Source organism: Microchirus variegatus (assembly GCF_963457635.1).
Source record: "Microchirus variegatus genome assembly, chromosome: 13".
NCBI lineage: Eukaryota > Metazoa > Chordata > Actinopteri > Pleuronectiformes > Soleidae > Microchirus > Microchirus variegatus.
Window position 1 is genome coordinate 26,786,351 of NC_139814.1, and position 18,310 is coordinate 26,804,660.

General features: G+C 43.3%; 4 protein-coding genes across 4 annotated transcripts; all 4 read right to left on the minus strand.

Moving 5' to 3' along the window:
* Window positions 1–780: 780 nt before the first annotated feature.
* Window positions 781–2,466, minus strand: LOC310935932 (tripartite motif-containing protein 16-like; the record flags this gene model as incomplete). The annotated part of the gene is made up of 1 exon (XM_083899938.1): window positions 781–2,466. One exon carries the CDS (start codon window positions 2,464–2,466, stop codon window positions 781–783), a length of 1,686 nt encoding a protein of 561 aa, XP_083756064.1.
* Window positions 2,467–4,066: 1,600 nt separating this feature from the next.
* Window positions 4,067–9,874, minus strand: LOC310935682 (uncharacterized protein; the record flags this gene model as incomplete). The annotated part of the gene is made up of 2 exons (XM_083899616.1): window positions 4,067–5,900; window positions 8,268–9,874. The coding sequence occupies 2 exons, from the start codon at window positions 9,872–9,874 to the stop codon at window positions 4,067–4,069; spliced, it is 3,441 nt and encodes a 1,146-aa protein (XP_083755742.1).
* Window positions 9,875–11,451: 1,577 nt separating this feature from the next.
* Window positions 11,452–13,143, minus strand: LOC310936042 (tripartite motif-containing protein 16-like; the record flags this gene model as incomplete). Its single annotated transcript, XM_083900065.1, has 1 exon — window positions 11,452–13,143. The coding sequence occupies one exon, from the start codon at window positions 13,141–13,143 to the stop codon at window positions 11,452–11,454; it is 1,692 nt and encodes a 563-aa protein (XP_083756191.1).
* A 2,452-nt stretch (window positions 13,144–15,595) lies between these two features.
* LOC310936041 (tripartite motif-containing protein 16-like) lies at window positions 15,596–17,314 on the minus strand (the record flags this gene model as incomplete). The annotated part of the gene is made up of 1 exon (XM_083900064.1): window positions 15,596–17,314. The coding sequence occupies one exon, from the start codon at window positions 17,312–17,314 to the stop codon at window positions 15,596–15,598; it is 1,719 nt and encodes a 572-aa protein (XP_083756190.1).
* Between the last annotated feature and the right edge of the window lie 996 nt (window positions 17,315–18,310).

Genomic DNA, 18,310 nt, shown 5'->3' on the forward strand with positions numbered 1-18,310 from the left:
CAAAGATTGTATGAAGGTTGTAGGAAAGTTACCTTAGGGCAACCTTCTGGGAGCCTTTAGGGAATGTTCTCTAAGAGTTGTATGAAGGTTGCGGCAAAGTAACAAATGTGCAACCAAAAACTAACGTTGGGAAAACATTCCATATCAACGACAGGAGAACCTGGGAAAGGAACCTTTAAGGATAGTTTTTTGTCATATTGTATCAGCACATAACATAAAATACATGTTGTGTGTCATATAAACCCAAAAAATGCAACATTTAAAAAAAAATAGAATAAAATAAAAAGTATTTAGGACAAATTTGGACGGATGTTTAGTTTATTATGAAAGTTCAAAATCAAATTAAAACAGATTATAGACAAAACATAAACAATAATTATAAACATAATGTTATATTTTACTTTCACAGATTATTTACAACTGATTTTGTATATACACACACACATATATATATATATGTGGGCATATATATATATATATATACACACATACATATATATATACATATATATACATACATACACATATATATAAACAAAGCAGTGATAATAATACAGAGACAAAATCAGTGATTCTAGAAGCTAAAGTTCACTTGTGTTTCATCACTTTGTTCAGTTTTAAAGTCTTTAAAGTGTTTTAAGAGATTTGAGGAATTTAAATATAAAACAGAGGAAAGAGCAGATTATTGTTGTTGTTGTTGTTGTCGTCGTTTCACTGAGAGCAGAGAAGTTAAAGATTTAAACTCAGAGTTTAACTCACTGATCCTGAAAGAACTCCAGACTATTTGAGTTTACACAACTCAGCTGTGGATCCAGGTAAAGGATAAAACCAGACTCCAGCATAGAGAGGCTGATAAAACGTGGTGTGGACTCTGTGGATCAGAGTCATGGTGTCAGAGACTCTGTAGAAGGACAGAAGACCTGCTCTGTGGTCCAGGTAAACTCCCACTCTGGAGACGACAACATATGAGACTTTAGTGCAGATGTTGTTGTGATGAAAATAACAACCCCTTTGGGCACAAACTAAAGCCCAAGATTTGTCATTGAATCCAAATCTACATTTATATGAACCTGATCTTCTGATGTTCTTGTACGTCACTGCTACATGAACTCCTCCTCCTCTCAACTCCACCTCCCAGTAACAACGTCCACTCAGACTCTCTTTACTCAGGACCTGACGATAATCAGTGAATCTGTCTGTGTGATCAGGATAAGACTGATCTTCATTCATCAATGTCACTTTTCTGTTTCCCTCAGATAAAAACAGACGTTGGTAAACTGTGTTTGGATCCAGTTTGATTTCCTGTGAATATCTGAGGAACTCAGCTCTGGTCTTTGGTTCAGGTTCAGGTTCAGGTTCAGGTTCAGGTTCAGGTTCAGGTTCAGGTTCTGTCAGTAAAACATCTTCTTCAGCCACAGCCAGTGAGATGTTTGTCCACGTCTGGGTCAGGACGTCCTTCAGTTGTCCTCTGAGCTTCACCACAGCTGCTGTCACGTCCTCAAAGTGTCTCAGAGGACGGACGTTGATGGTGGACGAGTGTGTAGATGGACTGAGTGCTGACAGTGAGCCGTAGTTGAGGAGAAACTGGTTGTGGTCGTGTGTGAGTGAGAGCTGCTTCAGTTCAGCTTCTCTCTTCTTCAGCTCAGTCTTCTCCTGCTGAAGCTTCTTCTCAGCGTCTCTGACTCGACTCACTTCAGTTTGCTGCTTGGATCTGATCTGCTGCTTCACCTCAGAGCTCAGCTCAGTGAAGATCTTGTCTGTGTCGTCCACAGCTTTATCAGCAGAGACAGTGAGAGCCTCCTCCTGCTGTTGAAGCACCTTCACGTCTCTGTCTATGTCCTGGACTCTCTGCTGGACTTCTTCTTGACTCAGATCCAGCTCTCTCTGCTTCTGCTTCCTCTCTGCTGCAGCTGAGACTGTGTCGTGGTCTTTGTGTTGGTCCACAGAGCAGAGATAACAGATACACTGATGATCAGTGCGGCAGAACAAGTCCATCACCTTATTGTGAAGAGGGCAGATGTTCTCCTGGAGGTTCTTAGAGGGCTCCACCAGCTTGTGTCTCTTTAATGCAGATGATAGATGAGGCTGGAGATGTTCTTCACAGTAAGAGGCCAAACAATCCAAACAGGACTTTTCAGCTTTCAGTTTCCTGCCAGTGCAGACATCACAGGCCACATCTTCAGCTCCAGCATAGCAGTGATGAGCAGGAGCAGCGTGGAGTCCAGTCTTCTTCAGCTCCTCCACTAACTCTGCTAACATGACGTTCTTTAAGAGTTTAGGCCTCGGTGTGAAGGCCTCTCTACACTGAGGGCAGCTGTAGATCCTCTTCACGTCCTCTGAGTCCCAGTGGTCTTTAATACAGTTCTTACAGAAGCTGTGTCCACAGTTCAGAGTCACTGGATCCTTCAGAAGATCCAAACAGATGGAACAAGAGATAGTTTCTCTGTGCAGCTGAACTCCTGCCATTTCACCAACGTCTGACTTTCTCTTCCTCAGAAGCGAAACCAACAACATGTGACGCAGCAGTGGGCGGAGCCTGTGGGCTCTGCCTCTTCCCCAACTATTGGCTCCTCCTCCTCCCATTGCCAAACTGCAGGAGTGAGGGGGCGGGAACCAGGAAATAGCAGGCGGAGCCACGCCCACTCTGACATGGAGTGACCTCTGTACTTAGTGACACTCCCTGTGTGTGTGTGTGTGTGTGTGTGTGTGTGTGTGTGTGTGTGTGTGTGTGTGTGTGTGTGTGTGTGTGTGTGTGTGTGTGTGTGTGTGTGTGCGTGTGCATGTGTGATAAAAGGTTTCCTCGCAATCGTCCTCCAGTTCATTATCGCAGCCCAGTTAAAGCTCCACCCACAACAGTCGGCTGATTGGGCGACAGAAAACTGTTGAGGCAAATGCCCACAGTCTATTCCCACAAAATTCAAGCACTTTCAATGACCCATGTCTAATTAGGACAATTTTCAAAAACGTTCAAGGACCTGGAATTTTTTCCCCCAAACACACAAACTTTTCAAGGATTTCAAGGACCCGTGGAAACCCTGAAGTGGACACCAGTGTCAGGGGACATTCACTTAATATCAACAAAATTATATGACCCATGTCTGCTTTGGCCCATTTTCAAAAACTTTCAAGGGCCTTGAAAAAATCTTTCAAATTCACAAACTTTTCAAGGATTTCAAGGTCCCATGAGAACCCTGGAGGCCACAACAGTGGAGAAAGATGAGTCTTTTTAGGGCGATTTTCAAAAACTTTCAAGGGCCTTGAGTTTTTTTTTCCAAATTCACAAACTTTCAAGGACCCGTGTATGCACTGTATGATTACTTAATATATATATTTTAAGGGCCTTGAATTTTATTTTTAATTTTTTTCAAATTCACAAGCTTTCAAGGACCCATGTCGGTTTAAGGTGATTAAAAAAAAAATGGTTGTTGTCTTACAATAGCTTATAGAATGATTATTTTAAAACTTAACTGTATTTTTATTTATTTTTTTGCTTTAATTGTGAAAAGAAAACGTTGCTTCAAACTCTTAAAATAACTCTCAAACACAGTGAAATCACTTTGACTTACATTTTATTTTGAAAATATCTTGATCCAGAATTGACAAAAAACATTTATAACATAATTAAATATATTTATTTGTGCCATAATATTAAATAACCATTGTTTTAAACTCTTAAAATAGTTCGCTCTAATATCACTTTTATTTTGAAAATATCATCAGAAGTTGATTCTATAGACATATAATTATTACTGTAATTTAAACAGTACATTTTTACCATAATTGTTAAAAAAAACTTTGCTTTAAACTCTTAAAATAGCCCTTAAATGCTGTGTGTGTGTTTGTGTGTGTGTGTGATTCTAGAAGCTAAAGTTCACTTGTGTTTCATCACTTTGTTCAGTTTTAAAGTCTTTAAAGTGTTTTAAGAGATTTGAGGAATTTAAAGATAAAACAGAGGAAAAAGCAGATTATTGTTGTTGTTGTTGTTATTGTCGTCGTTTCACTGAGAGCAGAGAAGTTAAAGATTTAAACTCAGAGTTTAACTCACTGATCCTGAAAGAACTCCAGACTATTTGAGTTTACACAACTCAGCTGTGGATCCAGGTGAAGGATACAACCAGACTCCAGCATAGAGAGGCTGAGAAAACGTGGTGTGGACTCTGTGGATCAGAGTCATGGTGTCAGAGACTCTGTAGAAGGACAGAAGACCTGCTCTGTGGTCCAGGTAAACTCCCACTCTGGAGACGACAACATCTGAGACTTTAGTGCCGATGCTGTTGTGATGAAAATAACAACTGTCTTGGTCACAATATAAAGACCAAGATTTGTCATTTAATCCAAATCCACATTCACCTGAACTCCCTGATCTTCTGATGTTCTTGTACGTCACTGCTACACTAACTGCTCCTCTTCCTGTCAACTCCACCTCCCAGTAACAACGTCCACTCAGACTCTCTTTACTCAGGACCTGAAGATAATAAGTGAATCTGTCTGTGTGATCAGGATAAGACTGATCTTTATTCATAAATGTCACTTTTCTGTTTCCCTCAGATAAAAACAGACGTTTGTTTACTGTGTTTGGATCCAGTTTGATTTCCTGTGAATATCTGAGGAACTCAGCTCTGGTCTTTGGTTCTGGTTCAGGTTCAGGTTCAGGTTCTGTCAGTAAAACATCTTCTTCAGCCACAGCCAGTGAGACGTTTGTCCACGTCTGGGTCAGGACGTCCTTCAGTTGTCCTCTGAGCTTCACCACAGCTGCTGTCACGTCCTCAAAGTGTCTCAGAGGACGGACGTTGATGGTGGACGAGTGTGTAGATGGACTGAGTGCTGACAGTGAGCCGTAGTTGAGGAGAAACTGGTTGTGGTCGTGTGTGAGTGAGAGCTGCTTCAGTTCAGCTTCTCTCTTCTTCAGCTCAGTCTTCTCCTGCTGAAGCTTCTTCTCAGCGTCTCTGACTCGACTCACTTCAGTTTGCTGCTTGGATCTGATCTGCTGCTTCACCTCAGAGCTTCTTTCCTGCAGGAGATTCATCATCTCAGTCAAGTTCTCCACTGTGTCGTCCACAGCTTTATCAGCAGAGAGATTCAGAGCCTCCACCTCCTGTTGAAGCACCTTCACGTCTCTGTCTATGTCCTGGACTCTCTGCTGGACTTCTTCTTGACTCAGATCCAGCTCTCTCTGCTTCTGCTTCCTCTCTGCTGCAGCTGAGACTGTGTCGTGGTCTTTGTGTTGGTCCACAGAGCAGAGATAACAGATACACTGATGATCAGTGCGGCAGAACATCTTCTTCACCTCGTCATGAAGAGGGCAGATGTTCTCCTGGAGGTTCTTGGAGGGCTCCACCAGCTTGTGTCTCTTTAATGCAGATGATTGACGATGAGGCTGGAGATGTTCCTCACAGTAAGAGGCCAAACAATCCAAACAGGACTTTTCAGCTTTCAGTTTCCTGCCAGTGCAGACATCACAGGCCACATCTTCAGCTCCAGCATAGCAGTGATGAGCAGGAGCAGCGTGGAGTCCAGTCTTCTTCAGCTCCTCCACTAACTCTGCTAACATGACGTTCTTTAACAGTTCAGGCCTCGGTGTGAAGATCTTTCTACACTGAGGGCAGCTGTAGATCCTCTTCACGTCCTCTGAGTCCCAGTGGTCTTTAACACAGTTCTTACAGAAGCTGTGTCCACAGTTCAGAGCCACTGGATCCTTCAGAAGATCAAAACAGATGGAACAAGAGATAGTTTCTCTCTGCAGCTGAACTCCTGCCATTTCACCAACGTCTGACTTTCTCTTCCTCATAAATGGAACAGGTTTGATCTCTGATCTCAACAACATGTGATGCAGAAGTGGGCGGAGCCTGTGGGCTCTGGCTCTTGTCCACCTGTTGGCTCCTCCTCCTCCCATTGTCAAACTGCAGGTGTGAGGGGGGCGGGAACCAGGAAATAGCAGGCGGAGCCACGCCCACTGTGACATGGAGTGAACTCTGTGCTTAGTGACACTCCCTGTGTGTGTGTGTGTGTGTGTGTGTGTGTGTGTGTGTGTGTGTGTGTGTGAGGGCTTTTAACCGACAAAGTGAGGACATTTTGGCCGGTCCTCACTTTGTCTTCATTTCCTTAGGTTGTAAACATGCTATACTCTGTTTTTAACACAGCTCCTCAATTTGGTGCAAAACACCATTTTCCAGCCCTATATTTTAAAGTGGACCTAGACCTAAAGTTCCAATTAACGCTGTTTTTTAGTGTGTATCTGCGTCATTACCTTGTTTAAGAAGCCCTGAAGGTTCTAAACAAACAGTTCAGTCACTGCTGAGAACGCTGTGTTTTATTGTAATCTCGGGCTTCAGCGAGATCTCTGAAAAAACCTGGTCCGGTTACGTAAACAGCGGTTCTCCTGAACAGCAGATCGTCCTGCTCCGGGCACTAGTCCGGGCACATCGGTTGCGTACATTGAACCGCAGAAGAAGAATAACGTCCGTTGTGGAGGTGTTTCACGAGCGACAGTGTCTTCTGCGGCGGGGAGTCGTGAAGAAGCTATTTTTAAACACTTGTTAAAACAATGTTTTGATAATGAGTAGCAGTGCATCCACCGTTCCAGAGGGGGGAGCTGTGCTTCTGAGAGCTGGTGTGCTGAATAGTACTGGCCAATCACAAGACACTCTGTCTTCCGGGTTGAGAGAGTTGAGTCTCAAATATCGCGGCTGGGAAACAGCGTCAGAAAAGACAGATTTCTATCGGCTCGTTTACAGCAACTAGGAGGTTTTTGAGCATAAAAACAAGTGAATGTATGTAAGTAGACCTCCATAACTAACATATATGTGCAACAGGACCACTCTATGTGAGCTTTAAGGTGATAAGCTTTGTAAGATGATATCACGGCTGTTTGAGCCTCACTTCACTGGTTAACAGTGAATCTTAGAATCAATTTTAAAATCTTGACCCTAACTTTTAGAGCGTTTCACGGTCCCTGCCTCGACACTGTTGTCACTTTTAAGAATTCTTCTTTTTAAAACAGGCTTTTAGTTCGACTAAGGTTTTTATTACATTCTTTTCTCTTTTTTTTTTTTACTGCGTTTTCCCAATCCAATCACATAAAAACACATTAAACATACAACAGACCTAAGAACAAACCATAAAACAATACAAAATACTATATAAAATACAAAAACAGGTCATACAATAAAAGTGTAAAAAACACTGGGTCAAAAGCCAAAGAGTAAAGAGTTCCTGGTTTTTGTTTGTCAGTATTTTATACAAAACAAAAGGACGTCATTGTTTGTAGGAACTGGGATTATTTATCTCTTATTTTGACATTTTTGTGACTTGCTTGTGTATTTCTGTCCGTCTGCTTAGGTGTTGTCTGTTACAGCAGTTATTGCTGTAAACTCAACCATTAAATCATTTAATTCTTAATAATTATTGGCTCTTGTGGCTGATTCTCCTTAAAGCAGCTGAACCGTAGACTCTTATATGACGAGGTGAGGATGGAGAATGTTTCTTTATATCAATCATATTTTTACAAAGACTTAAAACCTTCAAATCTTTTTACTCTAGTCTTCATCTCGCTCCTTTTTATTCCACCCTATGTTGCCTTTATTAGCATTTTTAGTTCATTTTAAAGTTAGAACAGGGTTTGACTTTAGCCTATTCCTATTTGTATATGTATGTATATATAAACATATATATTATATGTATATATATACTTTGTGACTTACTTAAAGGTACAATATGTAGTATTTATGGGTTTATATAACCCAAAATCCACTTTTTTATACATATTATGTGCTCCTGCATCGTTTAGTCGCTGTATAATAGTTTTAGTTTCATTTTCGTAGTGTTTCAAAAAGTCATGTAAAATAACATGACCGCGGTTGCATAGCCACTGTTAGCAGCGAGACGCCATGTTTCTACCGGAGCCTGTAAGGACAAACGCGAGAGAACAAATCAAGCGTCTCTTTACTTGTAGCAGAAGTCCCGCCTCCTCTCTCTCCGCTTCGTCTGCTACGGCCGCGGTAGCTCCGCCCTCTCCCGCGCCTCACGAACCTCATCTGCTGACACGGAGAAAGACGACGAGGACGACATTTGACCGACTGAGGACACCGTAGCGCTCAGGGAAGGGAGGGGGTGAGCAGAGGAGCAGTTCTTTGTTGTAAATTTCAGCCTCTCCTCTAGATGGCACTATAAACTACTTATTTCCTCTTTAACTCACTGATCCTGAAAGAACTCCAGACTATTTGAGTTTACACAACTCAGCTGTGGATCCAGGTGAAGGATAATAAAACCAGACTCCAGCATAGAGAGGCTGAGAAAACGTGGTGTGGACTCTGTGGATCAGAGTCATGGTGTCAGAGACTCTGTAGAAGGACAGAAGACCTGCTCTGTGGTCCAGGTAAACTCCCACTCTGGAGACGACAACATCTGAGACTTTAGTCCAGATGATGTTGTGACGAAAATAACAACTGTTTTGGTCACAATCTAAAGCCCAAGATTTGTCATTTAACCCAAAAACACATTCATCTGAACTCCCTGATCTTCTGATGTTCTTGTACGTCACTGCTACACAAACTCTTCCTCCTCTCCACTCCACCTCCCAGTAACAACGTCCACTCAGACTCTCTTTACTCAGGACCTGAGGATAATAAGTGAATCTGTCTGTGTGATCAGGATAAGACTGATCTTTATTCATCAATGTCACTTTTCTGTTTCCCTCAGATAAAAACAGACATTTGTGAGCTGTGTTTGGATCCAGTTTGATTTCCTGTGAATATCTGAGGAACTCAGCTCTGGTCTTTGGTTCAGGTTCAGGTTCTGTCAGTAAAACATCTTCTTCAGCCACAGCCAGTGAGATGTTTGTCCACGTCTGGGTCAGGACGTCCTTCAGTTGTCCTCTGAGCTTCACCACAGCTGCTGTCACGTCCTCAAAGTGTCTCAGAGGACGGACGTTGATGGTGGACGAGTGTGTAGATGGACTGAGTGCTGACAGTGAGCCGTAGTTGAGGAGAAACTGGTTGTGGTCGTGTGTGAGTGAGAGCTGCTTCAGTTCAGCTTCTCTCTTCTTCAGCTCAGTCTTCTCCTGCTGAAGCTTCTTCTCAGCGTCTCTGACTCGACTCACTTCAGTTTGCTGCTTGGATCTGATCTGCTGCTTCACCTCAGAGCTCAGCTCAGTGAAGATCTTGTCTGTGTCGTCCACAGCTTTATCAGCAGAGACAGTGAGAGCCTCCTCCTGCTGTTGAAGCACCTTCACGTCTCTGTCTATGTCCTGGACTCTCTGCTGGACTTCTTCTTGACTCAGATCCAGCTCTCTCTGCTTCTGCTTCCTCTCTGCTGCAGCTGAGACTGTGTCGTGGTCTTTGTGTTGGTCCACAGAGCAGAGATAACAGATACACTGATGATCAGTGCGGCAGAACATCTTCTTCACCTCGTCATGAAGAGGGCAGATGTTCTCCTGGAGGTTCTTGGAGGGCTCCACCAGCTTGTGTCTCTTTAATGCAGATGATAGATGATGAGGCTGGAGATGTTCCTCACAGTAAGAGGCCAAACAATCCAAACAGGACTTTTCAGCTTTCAGTTTCCTGCCAGTGCAGACATCACAGGCCACATCTTCAGCTCCAGCATAGCAGTGATGAGCAGGAGCAGCGTGGAGTCCAGTCTTCTTCAGCTCCTCCACTAACTCTGCTAACATGACGTTCTTTAAGAGTTTAGGCCTCGGCTTGAAGGCCTCTCTACACTGAGGGCAGCTGTAGATCCTCTTCACGTCCTCTGAGTCCCAGTGGTCTTTAATACAGTTCTTACAGAAGCTGTGTCCACAGTTCAGAGTCACTGGATCCTTCAGAAGATCCAAACAGATGGAACAAGAGAGAGTTTCTCTCTGCAGCTGAACTCCTGCCATTTCACCAACGTCTGACTTTCTCTTCCTCAGAAGCGAAACCAACAACATGTGACGCAGCAGTGGGCGGAGCCTGTGGGCTCTGCCTCTTCCCCAACTATTGGCTCCTCCTCCTCCCATTGTCAAACTGCAGGAGTGAGGGGGCGGGAACCAGGAAATAGCAGGCGGAGCCACGCCCACTCTGACATGGAGTGACCTCTGTAATTAGTGACACTCCCTGTGTGTGTGTGTGTGTGTGTGTGTGTGTGTGTGTGTGTGTGTGTGTGTGTGTGTGTGTGTGTGTGCGTGTGTGTGTGTGTGATAAAAGGTTTCCTCGCAATCGTCCTCCAGTTCATTATCGCAGCCCAGTTAAAGCTCCACCCACAACAGTCGGCTGATTGGGCGACAGAAAAACATTGAGGCAAATGCCCACAGTCTATTCCCACAAAATTCAAGCCCTTTCAATGACCCATGTCTAATTAGGACCATTTTCAAAAACGTTCAAGGACCTGGAATTTTTTCCCCCAAACACACAAACTTTTCAAGGATTTCAAGGACCCGTGGAAACCCTGAAGTGGACACCAGTGTCAGGGGACATTCACTTAATATCAACAAAATTCAATGACCCATGTCTGCTTTGGCCCATTTTCAAAAACTTTCAAGGGCCTTGAAAAAATCTTTCAAATTCACAAACTTTTCAAGGATTTCAAGGTCCCATGAGAACCCTGGAGGCCACAACAGTGGAGAAAGAGGAGTCTTTTTAGGGGCGATTTTCAAAAACTTTCAAGGGCCTCGAGTTTTTTTTTCCAAATTCACAAACTTTCAAGGACCCGTGTATGCACTGTATGATTACTTAATATATATATTTTAAGGGCCTTGAATTTTTTTTTTTTTTTTTTCAAATTCACAAGCTTTCAAGGACCCATGTCGGTTTAAGGTGATTAAAAAAAAAAATTGTTGTTGTCTTAAAATAGCTTATAGAATGATTATTTTAAAACTTAACTGTATTTTTATTTATTTTTTTGCTTTAATTGTGAAAAGAAAACGTTGCTTCAAACTCTTAAAATAACTCTCAAACACAGTGAAATCACTTTGACTTACATTTTATTTTGAAAATATCTTGATCCAGAATTGACAAAAAACATTTATAACATAATTAAATATATTTATTTGTGCCATAATATTAAATAACCATTGTTTTAAACTCTTAAAATAGTTCGCTCTAATATCACTTTTATTTTGAAAATATCATCAGAAGTTGATTCTATAGACATATAATTATTACTGTAATTTAAACAGTACATTTTTACCATAATTGTTAAAAAAAACTTTGCTTTAAACTCTTAAAATAGCCCTTAAATGCTGTGTGTGTGTTTGTGTGTGTGTGTGATTCTAGAAGCTAAAGTTCACTTGTGTTTCATCACTTTGTTCAGTTTTAAAGTCTTTAAAGTGTTTTAAGAGATTTGAGGAATTTAAAGATAAAACAGAGGAAAGAGCAGATTATTGTTGTTGTTGTTGTTATTGTCGTCGTTTCACTGAGAGCAGAGAAGTTAAAGATTTAAACTCAGAGTTTAACTCACTGATCCTGAAAGAACTCCAGACTATTTGAGTTTACACAACTCAGCTGTGGATCCAGGTGAAGAATAAAGCCCGACTCCAGCATAGAGAGGCTGAGAAAACGTGGTGTGGACTCTGTGGATCAGAGTCATGGTGTCAGAGACTCTGTAGAAGGACAGAAGACCTGCTCTGTGGTCCAGGTAAACTCCCACTCTGGAGACTCCAACATCTGAGACTTTAGTGCCGATGCTGTTGTGATGAAAATAACAACTGTCTTGGTCACAATATAAAGACCAAGATTTGTCATTTAATCCAAATCCACATTCACCTGAACTCCCTGATCTTCTGATGTTCTTGTACGTCACTGCTACACTAACTGCTCCTCTTCCTGTCAACTCCACCTCCCAGTAACAACGTCCACTCAGACTCTCTTTACTCAGGACCTGAAGATAATAAGTGAATCTGTCTGTGTGATCAGGATAAGACTGATCTTTATTCATCACTGTCACTTTTCTGTTTCCCTCAGATAAAAACAGACGTTTGTTTACTGTGTTTGGATCCAGTTTGATTTCCTGTGAATATCTGAGGAACTCAGCTCTGGTCTTTGGTTCTGGTTCAGGTTCAGGTTCAGGTTCTGTCAGTAAAACATCTTCTTCAGCCACAGCCAGTGAGACGTTTGTCCACGTCTGGGTCAGGACGTCCTTCAGTTGTCCTCTGAGCTTCACCACAGCTGCTGTCACGTCCTCAAAGTGTCTCAGAGGACGGACGTTGATGGTGGACGAGTGTGTAGATGGACTGAGTGCTGACAGTGAGCCGTAGTTGAGGAGAAACTGGTTGTGGTCGTGTGTGAGTGAGAGCTGCTTCAGTTCAGCTTCTCTCTTCTTCAGCTCAGTCTTCTCCTGCTGAAGCTTCTTCTCAGCGTCTCTGACTCGACTCACTTCAGTTTGCTGCTTGGATCTGATCTGCTGCTTCACCTCAGAGCTTCTTTCCTGCAGGAGATTCATCATCTCAGTCAAGTTCTCCACTGTGTCGTCCACAGCTTTATCAGCAGAGAGATTCAGAGCCTCCACCTCCTGTTGAAGCACCTTCACGTCTCTGTCTATGTCCTGGACTCTCTGCTGGACTTCTTCTTGACTCAGATCCAGCTCTCTCTGCTTCTGCTTCCTCTCTGCTGCAGCTGAGACTGTGTCGTGGTCTTTGTGTTGGTCCACAGAGCAGAGATAACAGATACACTGATGATCAGTGCGGCAGAACATCTTCTTCACCTCGTCATGAAGAGGGCAGATGTTCTCCTGGAGGTTCTTGGAGGGCTCCACCAGCTTGTGTCTCTTAAATGCAGATGATTGACGATGAGGCTGGAGATGTTCCTCACAGTAAGAGGCCAAACAATCCAAACAGGACTTTTCAGCTTTCAGTTTCCTGCCAGTGCAGACATCACAGGCCACATCTTCAGCTCCAGCATAGCAGTGATGAGCAGGAGCAGCGTGGAGTCCAGTCTTCTTCAGCTCCTCCACTAACTCTGCTAACATGACGTTCTTTAACAGTTCAGGCCTCGGTGTGAAGATCTTTCTACACTGAGGGCAGCTGTAGATCCTCTTCACGTCCTCTGAGTCCCAGTGGTCTTTAATACAGTTCTTACAGAAGCTGTGTCCACAGTTCAGAGTCACTGGATCCTTCAGAAGATCCAAACAGATGGAACAAGAGAGAGTTTCTCTCTGCAGCTGAACTCCTGCCATTTCACCAACGTCTGACTTTCTCTTCCTCATAAATGGAACAGGTTTGATCTCTGATCTCAACAACATGTGATGCAGAAGTGGGCGGAGCCTGTGGGCTCTGGCTCTTGTCCACCTGTTGGCTCCTCCTCCTCCCATTGTCAAACTGCAGGTGTGAGGGGGGCGGGAACCAGGAAATAGCAGGCGGAGCCACGCCCACTCTGACATGGAGTGAACTCTGTGCTTAGTGACACTCCCTGTGTGTGTGTGTGTGTGTGTGTGTGTGTGTGAGGGCTTTTAACCGACAAAGTGAGGACATTTTGGCCGGTCCTCACTTTGTCTTCATTTCCTTAGGTTGTAAACATGCTATACTCTGTTTTTAACACAGCTCCTCAATTTGGTGCAAAACACCATTTTCCAGCCCTATATTTTAAAGTGGACCTAGACCTAAAGTTCCAATTAACGCTGTTTTTTAGTGTGTATCTGCGTCATTACCTTGTTTACGAAGCCCTGAAGGTTCTAAACAAACAGTTCAGTCACTGCTGAGAACGCTGTGTTTTATTGTAATCTCGGGCTTCAGCGAGATCTCTGAAAAAACCTGTTCCGGTTACGTAAACACCGGTTCTCCTGAACAGCAGATCCTCCTGCTCCGGGCACTAGTCCGGGCACTAGTCCGGGCACATCCGGTTGCGTACATTGAACCGCAGAAGAAGAATAACGTCCGTTGTGGAGGTGTTTCACGAGCGACAGTGTCTTCTGCGGCGGGGAGTCGTGAAGAAGCTATTTTTAAACACTTGTTAAAACAATGTTTTGATAATGAGTAGCAGTGCATCCACCGTTCCAGAGGGGGGAGCTGTGCTTCTGAGAGCTGGTGTGCTGAATAGTACTGGCCAATCACAAGACACTCTGTCTTCCGGGTTGAGAGAGTTGAGTCTCAAATCTCGCTGCTGAGGAACAGCGTCAGAAAAGACAGATTTCTATCGGCTCGTTTACAGCAACTAGGAGGTTTTTGAGCATAAAAACAAGTGAATGTATGTAAGTAGACCTCCATAACTAACATATATGTGCAACAGGACCACTCTATGTGAGCTTTAAGGTGATAAGCTTTGTAAGATGATATCACGGCTGTTTGAGCCTCACTTCACTGGTTAACAGTGAATCTTAGAATCAATTTTAAAATCTTGACCCTAACTTTTAGAGCGTTTCACGGTCCCTGCCTCGACACTGTTGTCACTTTTAAGAATTCTTCTTTTTAAAACAGGCTTTTAGTTCGACTAAGGTTTTTATTACATTCTTTTCTCTTTTTTTTTTTTACTGCGTTTTCCCAATCCAATCACATAAAAACACATTAAACATACAACAGACCTAAGAACAAACCATAAAACAGTACAAAATACTATATAAAATACAAAAACAGGTCATACAATAAAAGTGTAAAAAACACTGGGTCAAAAGCCAAAGAGTAAAGAGTTCCTGGTTTTTGTTTGTCAGTATTTTATACAAAACAAAAGGACGTCATTGTTTGTAGGAACTGGGATTATTTATCTCTTATTTTGACATTTTTGTGACTTGCTTGTGTATTTCTGTCCGTCTGCTTAGGTGTTGTCTGTTACAGCAGTTATTGCTGTAAACTCAACCATTAAATCATTTAATTCTTAATAATTATTGGCTCTTGTGGCTGATTCTCCTTAAAGCAGCTGAACCGTAGACTCTTATATGACGAGGTGAGGGTGGAGAATGTTTCTTTATATCAATCATATTTTTACAAAGACTTAAAACCTTCAAATCTTTTTACTCTAGTCTTCATCTCGCTCCTTTTTATTCCACCCTATGTTGCCTTTATTAGCATTTTTAGTTCATTTTAAAGTTAGAACAGGGTTTGACTTTAGCCTATTCCTATTTGTATATGTATGTATATATAAACATATATATTATATGTATATATATACTTTGTGACTTACTTAAAGGTACAATATGTAGTATTTATGGGTTTATATAACCCAAAATCCACTTTTTTATACATATGATGTGCTCCTGCATCGTTTAGTCGCTGTATAATAGTTTTAGTTTCATTTTCGTAGTGTTTCAAAAAGTCATGTAAAATAACATGACCGCGGTTGCATAGCCACTGTTAGCAGCGAGACGCCATGTTTCTACCGGAGCCTGTAAGGACAAACGCGAGAGAACAAATCAAGCGTCTCTTTACTTGTAGCAGAAGTCCCGCCTCCTCTCTCTCCGCTTCGTCTGCTACGGCCGCGGTAGCTCCGCCCTCTCCCGCGCCTCACAAACCTCATCTGCTGACGCGGAGAAAGACGACGAGGACGACATTTGACCGACTGAGGACACCGTAGCGCTCAGGGAAGGGAGGGGGTGAGCAGAGGAGCAGTTCTTTGTTGTAAATTTCAGCCTCTCCTCTAGATGGCACTATAAACTACTTATTTCCTCTTTAACTCACTGATCCTGAAAGAACTCCAGACTATTTGAGTTTACACAACTCAGCTGTGGATCCAGGTGAAGGATAATAAAACCAGACTCCAGCATAGAGAGGCTGAGAAAACGTGGTGTGGACTCTGTGGATCAGAGTCATGGTGTCAGAGACTCTGTAGAAGGACAGAAGACCTGCTCTGTGGTCCAGGTAAACTCCCACTCTGGAGACGACAACATCTGAGACTTTAGTCCAGATGATGTTGTGACGAAAATAACAACTGTTTTGGTCACAATCTAAAGCCCAAGATTTGTCATTTAACCCAAAAACACATTCATCTGAACTCCCTGATCTTCTGATGTTCTTGTACGTCACTGCTACACTAACTCTTCCTCCTCTCCACTCCACCTCCCAGTAACAACGTCCACTCAGACTCTCTTTACTCAGGACCTGAGGATAATAAGTGAATCTGTCTGTGTGATCAGGATAAGACTGATCTTTATTCATCAATGTCACTTTTCTGTTTCCCTCAGATAAAAACAGACATTTGTGAGCTGTGTTTGGATCCAGTTTGATTTCCTGTGAATATCTGAGGAACTCAGCTCTGGTCTTTGGTTCAGGTTCAGGTTCTGGTTCAGGTTCTGGTTCAGGTTCTGGTTCAGGTCCAGGTTCTGGTTCAGCTCCTGGTTCTGTCAGTAAAACATCTGCTTCAGCCACAGCCAGTGAGACGTTTGTCCACGTCTGGGTCAGGACGTCCTTCAGTTGTCCTATGAGCTTCACCACAGCTGCTGTCACGTCCTCAAAGTGTCTCAGAGGACGGACGTTGATGGTGGACGAGTGTGTAGATGGACTGAGTGCTGACAGTGAGCCGTAGTTGAGGAGAAACTGGTTGTGGTCGTGTGTGAGTGAGAGCTGCTTCAGTTCAGCTTCTCTCTTCTTCAGCTCAGTCTTCTCCTGCTGAAGCTTCTTCTCAGCGTCTCTGACTCGACTCACTTCAGTTTGCTGCTTGGATCTGATCTGCTGCTTCACCTCAGAGCTCAGCTCAGTGAAGATCTTGTCGGTGTCGTCCACAGCTTTATCAGCAGAGACAGTGAGAGCCTCCTCCTGCTGTTGAAGCACCTTCACGTCTCTGTCTATGTCCTGGACTCTCTGCTGGACTTCTTCTTGACTCAGATCCAGCTCTCTCTGCTTCTGCTTCCTCTCTGCTGCAGCTGAGACTGTGTCGTGGTCTTTGTGTTGGTCCACAGAGCAGAGATAACAGATACACTGATGATCAGTGCGGCAGAACATCTTCTTCACCTCGTCATGAAGAGGGCAGATGTTCTCCTGGAGGTTCTTGGAGGGCTCCACCAGCTTGTGTCTCTTAAATGCAGATGATTGATGATGAGGCTGGAGATGTTCCTCACAGTAAGAGGCCAAACAATCCAAACAGGACTTTTCAGCTTTCAGTTTCCTGCCAGTGCAGACATCACAGGCCACATCTTCAGCTCCAGCATAGCAGTGATGAGCAGGAGCAGCGTGGAGTCCAGTCTTCTTCAGCTCCTCCACTAACTCTGCTAACATGACGTTCTTTAACAGTTCAGGCCTCGGTGTGAAGGCCTCTCTACACTGAGGGCAGCTGTAGATCCTCTTCACGTCCTCTGAGTCCCAGTGGTCTTTAATACAGTTCTTACAGAAGCTGTGTCCACAGTTCAGAGCCACTGGATCCTTCAGAAGATCCAAACAGATGGAACAAGAGAGAGTTTCTCTCTGCAGCTGAACTCCTGCCATTTCACCAACGTCTGACTTTCTCTTCCTCAGAAGTGAAACCAACAACATGTGACGCAGCAGTGGGCGAATCCTGTGGGCTCTGCCTCTTCCCCAACTGTTGGTTCCTCCTCCTCCCATTGTCAGACTGCAGGAGTGAGGGGGCGGGAACCAGGAAATAGCAGGCGGAGCCACGCCCACTCTGACATGGAGTGAACTCTGTACTTAGTGCCACTCCCTCACACACACAGATACCAGACAGCAAGTCTCCAGTTTGTCCACAGGGGGGCAGTGTTTCATTATTTCCTTTTTCTTTTTAACCATGATGATGATGTTGATACTATCATCCATCCAGAGGGAAACTTTGTTTTTGGAGGAGCAGATGGACGTGTTTGATTCATATATAATAAATAACGTTCTTATACTCATTGTGGACATTTAAAAACCTTTGAACTGCAGCGAGTGAGACAGGAAATCAATACCATAGTATCATAAAACAAAGTCAACCCAAAACAATGGGCCGGTTCATTATTTTAGGACCTCTTTTCGGACATTTACCGACACAAACACTGACCTCGTGGAGACCGAAACCTGATCCTAATGAGACAGAACCAAGTTTCTGAAGGATCTGGTTTAAAGAGTTCTTAAATTGTGTTTAGGTTAAAGCTTTGTTTAGGTCTGACATACAGCTCCCTGTAGCTTTGAAAAAATGGCAGCGCTACAAATACCTAGCGTACCTGTGTACTGCGTATGTGTGACTCTGTTTTTAAAGTTTAGCGTTACTTTAGAGACTCATTTGAACAATCGGGAGTCGCGTAAACATGACGTCACGTGCGTCTTTCTAGTCAGTCGCGCGTTGACGTCATTACCTGCCGTTGACGATTGATCCGGAAAAAAGAGGCGCGTGACGTCACGTTTAAGTGCCACCGTTTACCAGTTAGCGCCATTAGCTGCGCTAGCTCCTTTAGCGCCATTAGCGTTAGCTTACAGTGGAACTAGAGCAGTCTGTTTATTAAATAA